A 9,047-nucleotide genomic window follows, 5' to 3' on the forward strand; every position below is an offset into this window, starting at 1 on the left:
TGTCAAGTAAAGAGTCCCAGACTTTTCTATCTCTTTCCATATGGCAACCTCCCCTTTTCTCAAAGCCTGTCTTGGAAATCCCTTTTATATATTCATATATCCTTAATAGAGACTGGGTGACCGAAACTGGACACACATCCCAAACATGTTATTCTTCATTCCATATCTTAGGGATCTCAGCATTGCTTTTATTTTGTCCACTGCTGCAAATGAGCAATTGTTTCTCTTGAGCTGCTATTTATGGCACCCAGGTCTTTTCCCTGAGGTATGCTCTCGTTGGGATGTTTCTCCCAACCTTTGTCTTGGGAAAAGTTTGGGTTTTTTCACTCTCAGATTTTGAGCAACTGCATGAATGGGGAACTCCCTTCAGTATGGACTCCCTATCCTGGCTCTCACTGGATTAAGGAACAATGACGGATAAACAGTATCCAGACTTGTGTTTCCTGCTGGTGTCTCTTAAGGTTCTCCACCACAAAGTGTGGGAATTATTAACGCAGAGAACACCACAAAATATGGAATTGGATTTAGTAGGATCATTGTTCATAGTTATTTTCTCTGAGTAATTAAAATGTAATTTTTCAGTGTGTTCAGAGAGATTAATCTGCTTCTCCCATGAAAACAGCCTCCACTAGTACATGCAGTATATCACATTAACGTTGTCTCTCCATTCAGGCATTTCTACTGTGACCATCACCCGAGACCCGGGGAACACACAGAAAGTGAGAGGAACATATTGTACACGCAGGAGACAGCCTTATGCCTCAGAGTTGGACACCTTCTCCCCTGCTCCATGTTAGAATCCAACACAACCGACTTCACCAACCCCTCCACCTTCATCCTGCTGGGCATTCCTGGCCTAGAGGCAGCCCATGTCTGGATCTCCATCCCCTTCTGTGCTATGTACACCACAGCCATCTTGGGGAACTTCACCATCCTGTTCATCGTGAAGAGGGAGCCGAGCCTCCACAGTCCCATGTTCTATTTCCTCTTCATGCTGGCCATCACTGATCTGGTCATGTCCACATCCACCCTGCCCAAAATGCTGAGCATCTTCTGGTTCAATTCCAGGGAGATCAGTTTCAGTGCCTGCCTCACCCAGATGTACTTCGATCACTCCTTCGCAGGGATGGAGTCTGGAATCCTCGTGGCCATGGCTCTGGATCGCTACGTGGCCATCTGCCACCCCTTGAGACATTCCGCTATCCTGACAAACTCCCTGGTGGCCAAGATAGGCCTGGCCGTGGTGCTGCGCAGTGTCATACTAACATTACCCTACCCCTTCCTGGCAAGGCGTTTGCCATATTGCAGAACCAACATCATCCCCAACACCTATTGTGCACATCTAGCTGTGGTGAAGCTGGCCTGCGCTGACCTCCGCATCAGTAGTTACTATGGCGTGTTTGATCTTTTCTCTGTGATCGGAGTAGATGTGTTTTCTATCACCGTGTCCTATACTCAGATCCTCCAGGCCATCTTCCGCCTTCCAACAAAGGATGCCCGGCTCAAAACTTTTGGGACCTGCATCTCTCATCTTTGTGCCATCTTTGCTTTGTACATCCCAATTTTCTTCTTCTCTCTTACACAGCGGTTTGGCCACAATGTGCCACTGTATTTACACATTCTCTTTACTAGTGTGTACCAGGTGGTGCCCCCTGTGCTACACCCCATGATTTACGGGGTGAGGACCAAACAGATCCGGGGCAGGCTGCTCCAGCTCTTTACTCATAAAGAGACCTAAATATTTTCTCCTTGTGCTCTGGCTCTCAGATTGAGCTTTGTGCAGAGCTAGTTGGTGCATGGTGCTGGGGCCTCTTCCTTGGATCACTTACTGGACAGAGAGAGACACTGTACCCTTTTCTGTCCTTACTGTGCTGTGTCAATGTGATGACTTTGGGGAATCAGTCTATGTATGCTACACTGGGCTACCACCTGTCTAATCGCTCATAGGTGGATCCCTGAAATTACAATCTTACCCCATCTCTTCTGTCAAGCCTCAACCCTGTTGTGTGTCCAGCCCCAGTACGAGCTGCCGGTGAAGGAAAGAGGCAAGGCTGCCGTGGCTGGAGCAGCAGAAGAAACCCTCAGCTCAGGGTCTGCAAGCCCTAGTCACAGCCACAGAGCAGAAGCAGGAGCTGAGGGAGGAGGGGGCAGAGGAGCCCTACTCATTTTGTCTCGTCCATCTTCCATACTGCTTCTGCCCAGGGGTTCTCTTATTTCCCCTCTCCTTGAAAGAACCTCAGGGGGCAGGTTTCTTTCTCTCTCCTCCCTGAACCTATAGGGCTTGCTCTCTTCCCTCCATCTCCCTTTCCCTTTCTGGACATAGAGACGGGTTGCGCGGCACCACAGGTACAGTCTCCTCACCAGTGCTATGCTCTCTCTTTGCCCATCTCCTTGGGCCACAGGGTCATAACAGAGGTGAAGCCAGAGGATCAACATAGGTCACCGACAACGTCCCTCACTGTCCTGCGGGATCAGCTGTACCGGGAGTCTTTGGCTAACCAATAAAGTGCCAGAAACGACGATGGTTTATTGCTAAAAGCAGCCAAGTCAGCATGCTGTACATTGTCCATTCAGCAGTCTCCGTTTGACCAAGTCAGGAGGGGAGGGGGTTTGGATGCAACAGAAAGGTCAGCTTGACCCCTTGTCCTTCCTGATAAGAATTGTCTTGATGTTGCTGATACATGCATTTTAGAAGAGCAGGATGTGCCCCAGGAATGTCTTTTGGGGCCTCAGGGCTGCAAACTCTGGAAAAACCCACACCTGGTTAATCAATAATCAGAAGGAACTTCTTGCTTGACCACTGAAACTGCTTACTTAACAAGTTTGCTTTAAAGGACATATCATTCTTTTACTAATGTATAAATAAGGAGGAAAAGTTTGAGGTGGTGGGACTCTTCAGGACTGGACTCTCCCTCTGGATGCATCTTGTGTTTCCCACCGGCAGACGGGCTGCTGCTCTGCCACTCGAGAGTGACACTCAGCTTTGGTAATTATCAATGGTTGGGGGCGTTTTACTAACCTGTTGCGGATGTGTGTATAGGTGCTTGGGACTAAGTAAAGTTTAGTTTTAAATGAACGCGCACTTTTGTTGTCCTGTTTATGCCAGCCATCTATCGGTCGGACGGCCGTGTCTCCCCTGATTTATTTCCTGACACCACCTCGCACAGAGAAAAGTTACCAAGAGCTTTGGTTAGAAAGAATCCTGGGTAACAGAGCTTCACCATTTTCTGGTGGACACCTGTGGTTTTAAGGGCAAGGTGAAGCTCCCTCTCCAGCATTGGGAAGACTACCATCTCGTCTTCAGGGCCACGATGGCTGTTTTGGAGTAGTGGAAGCAAACCGCGAGGCAAGACATCCCAGTCTACAGTTGGGCCCGCAACTTCTGTGACAAGCCTCTCAGGTTGGTCAGCGATTGTTGCAAGGCTGGCTGGGGATCCTCCTGCCCATGAGTATCCTCCTCAGCCCTCAGGATGTAGCAAAGTACCTTTTCAACATTGAACACCAGAGGCTCTAGGGTAGGTCTCCGCAGATAACAGGTGTTCTCCTTCCTTTGTGATGCAGGGTACTCTGTGGTTTGCATGTAGGAAACCCACATGGATCCAACCACCTAGACTAGTTGGCAGTTGGAGTGGGGGGACCGAGTATATTTTAGACACCGCAGTGCTTATTCAGCTGGGGTGGCCACCCTGTTTTCCCTGGACCTACAGCCTGAGATGCTGGGAGTTGCCGAGGTCATGCCAGGTTGTCTGCTGTGTGGAGGGGCTGACATTGAATCTGTCCAATGTTTACCCCCGAATGCAGACCAAGAGTGGGTGTGTTTCTATCAACAGCTGTCTGCCTTCCTCGGCACTTTGGATCCTCACTCTTCCCTGTGCCTGGGTGGGGATTTTAATACAATCTTTGAGAACCAGAATCGCTCAGGGATCGAGAGCAACGACGCTGCTGCAGGCATCCTCAGAGAGATCGTCAATCATCACTCCCTGGACTTCTTGCACAGCCAAAACCCCGATGACAATTCCACCTTTATCTATGTCAAGGTGGAGGTCGATTGGTTGTGCCATCTTGGTTGGACTACATGTATGTACTTTGTTTCCATCTTGCCCAGGCCCACTCCTCCAGCATTCGACCAGCCCAGTTCTCGGCCCACCATTTAGTGCCCATGATGGCCTCTTGAATCTCGGAGCTCATCTGCAGCTCTTGACCCTTCAGATCACACCTGCACATACTCCAAGAGGTGGGGCAAGCTTATTGCCTACTGCTCGGGTTTTCCTTCAACAGGGCCTACAAGAGGGTGCTCCACATGCACCCCTCACTCCAGGATCTCTGGATTTCTTTATTGGGCTGCTCTCCTATGGGTTCCTCCAGCCCCCTCCCTTTCATAATCAGTGTGGGCTGCATGCTCTGCAGCTGGTTCATTTCTGAATTTCACCAAGGGAGCAACTTTACGTGCTCATGCTCCACACGCTTTACTTCTTCAGATGCCCTGATACCAAGTGATGGGACCTAATACCACCTTTGGAAGGTGAGGAACACCGGTGGGCCAGAAAGTACTCCAACCTGGTCCCACGGCTCACCAGAGATAGTGTTTGGTAGCTCCTTCATGCAGCCATGAGCACTGGCATGTACATGGCACACTTCACCCCCATTCCAGATGCCTGCCCATTTTGTGGCATGAGGCAGACACTGGAATACGCCTCTCTAGAATGCTCAAGCATGCAGCCCCCATTCCAACTCCTCCACAACTTCAACAGGAGGTTCTGGCTGCCCTTTCCACCACACCTTTTCATATATGCTAACTGCTTTAGCTCAACATACAGGATGTGGTCTGCAGGTCCCTTGTGTTAGAGGTGAAATATTCTCTCATATAAATCTGTAAAATTACTAAGCAAACAAACAATTAAGGCCATACGAAACTTATAAGAAAAGATATATAGAAGAGCAAATAGTCTAGACTATAGGCAACCACAGCTGCTGGCTTCTAGCTGGTAAAGGCCAGGGACTTAAAAGTGACAGAGAGAGGGAGGCACGTCTGTGTGGGGTAGAGTTACAAATCCAAAGAGAGAGCTGGACCTGAATGCACCAGGAAGAGAGAGAGAGAGAGAGATGGGACAAAACCCACTAGAAAAGGGATTCCCTGTCTATACCATTCTGGGGATCAGTTTCCAAGGGAGACACAAACTCTCTCCCTGACCCCAAACAGGCACTTTGTTTTCCAGAAACCTTTCCTTAAGGGAAGGCCGGCTGGATCAGGTCTGGAACAAGAGCACTTGGGGAAACACAGATGGCAGAGGAGTCACATTTGGGTGAAAAAATATCTTGTGGCACTTCCCTGGCCAGGCCCACTCCCCTTCCGCATCTGTGTAGCAGCTCCAGGTGTGCTCTTCATCCCCGCTCAGCTGGTGCAGCTGGACACTCACCAGCCACCGTGTTTGGGGCCCACAAACAGGACCCAGGTGCTTTTGAGTCACAGCACTGTTCAGGCCCTGCCTCTGGCTCTGGGTTCCTAGGCCCACTCTCACAGTGCAGCTTCCATTCTATTGCCTCCCTCTGGCAGCAGGAACCGGCACGCCAGTCGCCAAGGCCCTAGGCCTGTTTGGCTCGGCTCCCCCGGACTCTCCAATTGCGGCAGCCTACTGTTCCCAAAGCTCCCCCTTGGGCGTATTCTGTTTCCAGGTTCTCCTTTTCGGGGCACATGATCCCTAGAGCAAACAGCCCCAGGCCTTGCAAAAGGGGTTATGGGATCCATGGCCAGAAAGAGATAAGCAACTTGCAGTCTATTGACCCAGATTCACCCTTTAGAGACAGGTTAGAAAAGTATGTAAATGATAATTAGGACTATTCCATATTAGATTGGCTAAAGCTTTGAAATGTAGACTTCTATTATTAAAGAACTGGAAGAAGTTAGTGACTCTAGTAGTCTCCGTTTACTGACAGCTTGTTCGAGTTTAACAGTGTAACCAAACCATTCCTGTCTAGAGCTGTATTAGATGAATTCAGAGATGAAAAGGAAATATTATTTGATGGAACTTGAGTGCAATAATATAATTTTTCTCTATGTTCTTTTAATGTTTCTTTTGAATTCTCTATAAACTGCTTAAAGGATAATAACCTTACGTTAATCTAGACAGTTAATTACCAGTGTTGTTTAGGAAATAGAAGGTTATTTCAAAAGCCTATTGTTCACCCAAGTACTGGAGTGTTCCTGGTAATCCACCTCCGTGAGAGCCATAATGCTTGAATTGAGATCCCTACTGAAGGGGACACTGAGGGGAAAGGAAAACAAGTAACTAAACATGTTAAAATTCAGGAAGGAGTTGAAAGACATAATGCATTTTCAACAAACCAAACTGTCGAAGCAGAAGGCGTGGTGTAATAAACCAGGGAACTGATGGGCAAGATCCCCTGGGAGAATAACATGAGGGGGAAAGGAGTCCAGGAGAGCTGGCTATATTTTAAAGAATCCTTATTGAGGTTACAGGGACAAACCATCCCGATGTGTAGAAAGAATTGTAAATATGGCAGGCGACGAGCTTGGCTTAACAGTGAAATCCTTGCTGACCTTAAATACAAAAAAGAAGCTTACAAGAAGTGGAAGATTGGACAAATGACCAGGGATGAATATAAAAATATTGCTCAGGCATGCAGGAGTGAAATCAGGAAGGCTAAATCACACCTGGAGTTGCAGCTAGCAAGAGATGTTAAGAGTAACAAGAAGCGTTTCTTCAGGCATGTTAGGAACAAGAAGCAAGTCAAGGAAAGTGTGGGCCCCTTACTGAAGGAGGGAGGCAACCTAGTGACAGAGGATGTGGAAAAAGCTAATGTACTCAATGCTTTTTTTGCCTCTGTCTTCACAAACAAGGTCAGCTCCCAGACTGCTGCACTGGGCAGCACAGCCTGGGGAGGAGGTGACCAGCCCTCTGTGGAGAAAGAAGTGGTTCGGGACTATTTAGAAAAGCTGGATGTGCAGAAGGCCATGGGGCCGGATGCACTGCATCCGAGAGTGCTAAAGGAGTTGGCGGATGTGACTGCAGAGCCATTGGCCATTATCTTTGAAAACTCATGGCGATTGGGAGAAGTCCCGGACGACTGGAAAAAGGCTAATGTAGTGCCCATCTTTATAAAAGGGAAGAAGGAGGATCCAGGGAACTACAGGCCAGTCAGCCTCACCTGAGTCCCTGCAAAAATCCTGGAGCAGGTCCTCAAGGAATCAATTCTGAAGCACTTAGAGGAGAGGAAAATGATCAGGAATAGTCAGCATGGACTCACAAGGGCAAGTGATGCCTGACTAATCTAATTGCCTTCTATGATGAGATAACTGGCTCTGTGGCTGAAGGGAAAGACATATTGTTCCTTGACTTTAGCAAAGCTTTTGACATGGTCTCCCACAGTATTCTTGCCAGCAAGTTAAAGAAGTATGGGCTGGATGAATGGACTATAAGGTGGATAGAAAGCTGGCTAGATTGTCAGGCTCAACGGGTAGTGATCAATGGCTCCATATCTAGTTGGCAGCCATTATCCAGTGGAGTGCCCCAAGGGTCGGTCCTATGGTCGGTTTTGTTCAATATCTTCATAAATGATCTGGAGGATGGTGTGGATTGCACCCTCAGCAAGTTTAGAGATGACACTAAACTGGGAGGAGAGGTAGATACACTGGAGGGTAGGGATAGGATACAGAGGGACCTAGACAAATTGGAGGATTGGGCCAAAAGAAATCTGATGAGGTTCAACAAGGACAAGTGCAGAGTCCCGCACTTAGGACGGAAGAGTCCAATGCACCACGACAGACTAGGGACCGAATGGCTCGGCAGCAGTTCTGCAGAAAAGGACCTAGGGCTTACAGTGGATGAGAAGCTGGATATGAGTCAACAGTGTACCCTTGTTGCCAAGAAGGCCAATGGCATTTTGGGGTGTATAAGTAGGGGCATTTCCAGCAGATCGAGTGACGTGATCGTTCCCCTCTATTTGACACTGGTGAGGCCTCATCTGGAGTCCTGTGTCCAGTTTGGGCTCCACACTACAAGATGGATGTGGAAAATTTGGAAAGAGTCCAGCGGATGACAACAAAAAATTATTAGAGGACTGGAACACATGAGTTATGAGGAGAGGCTGAGGGAACTGGAGTTATTTAGTCTGTAGAAGAGAAGGATGAGAGTGAACTTGATAGCTACTTTCAACTACCTGAAAGGGGGTTCCAAAGAGGATGGATCTAGACTGTTCTCAATGGTCGCGGATGACAGAACAAGGAGTAATGGTCTCAAGTTGCAGCGGGGGAGATTTAGGTTTGATATTAGGAAAAACTTTTTCACTAGGAGGGTGGTGAAACACTGGAATGTGTTACCTAGGGAGGTGGTGGAATCTCCTTCCTTAGAAGTTTTTAAGGTCAGGCTTGACAAAGCCCAGGCTGGAATGATTTTGTTGGGGATTCGCCCTGCTTTGAGCAGGGGTTTGGACTAGATGACCTCCTGAGGTCCCTTCCAACCCTGATATTCTATGATTCTATGAAATATATTTGGAAACGCTTACCTGTAATATAAGATTTGCTGTTATTGGTAAGTATCATGATGCAAAGTTTGTTGCTAATGGTAAACCTTATAACAAAGAATTTGGTATTGATGGAAAATCCTAAGAAAAGGTGCAACATGCATGATTTTTGGAAAAGGCTTTTGGACATACTAGTCTATGTATATATATTGTGAGAAAGCTCTGTCCTTGCCTCCATGGGTCCCACGTTTCCTGGAGGATTTCGCTAGCCTCAGAGGCTCATTGTGACCCTCCATGTAACCCTTCTTTCTCTAGAGACAGGGGTCACAGTCTACTGAGCCATTTTCATCATAAGCCAGCGAGGGAGGTGAGGAGAAGTTATCATTACTTGCACAGTCTCTGTTGTCTACCAGTCTCAGTGATTAATCAGGGGGCAAAGGGTGGACATTTGTTACATTTGTTAGTCTCTAAGATGCCACGAGGATGCCTCATTGTTTTTACTACAATGTTTGTAACACTTGGGAGTTGTATGGTCAAAAAGTCAAGAGAGCCTTGTGCACACTGCT

At 47.8% G+C, this 9,047-nt stretch overlaps 1 protein-coding gene across 1 annotated transcript; it reads left to right on the top strand.

Annotated features, from left to right (window-relative positions):
* Positions 1–790: 790 nt before the first annotated feature.
* LOC119565127 (olfactory receptor 52E4-like) lies at positions 791–1,738 on the top strand. Its single transcript, XM_037889551.1, has one exon. It carries the CDS (start codon positions 791–793, stop codon positions 1,736–1,738), a length of 948 nt encoding a protein of 315 aa, XP_037745479.1.
* Positions 1,739–9,047: the final 7,309 nt, after the last annotated feature.

Source organism: Chelonia mydas, chromosome 1 (assembly GCF_015237465.2).
Source record: "Chelonia mydas isolate rCheMyd1 chromosome 1, rCheMyd1.pri.v2, whole genome shotgun sequence".
NCBI classification, from domain to species: domain Eukaryota; kingdom Metazoa; phylum Chordata; order Testudines; family Cheloniidae; genus Chelonia; species Chelonia mydas.

What these genes read in the sequence shown, in the direction of transcription:
- LOC119565127 (XM_037889551.1), top strand. Translation starts at nt 791, where the DNA reads ATGTTAGAATCCAACACAACCGACTTCACCAACCCCTCCACCTTCATC.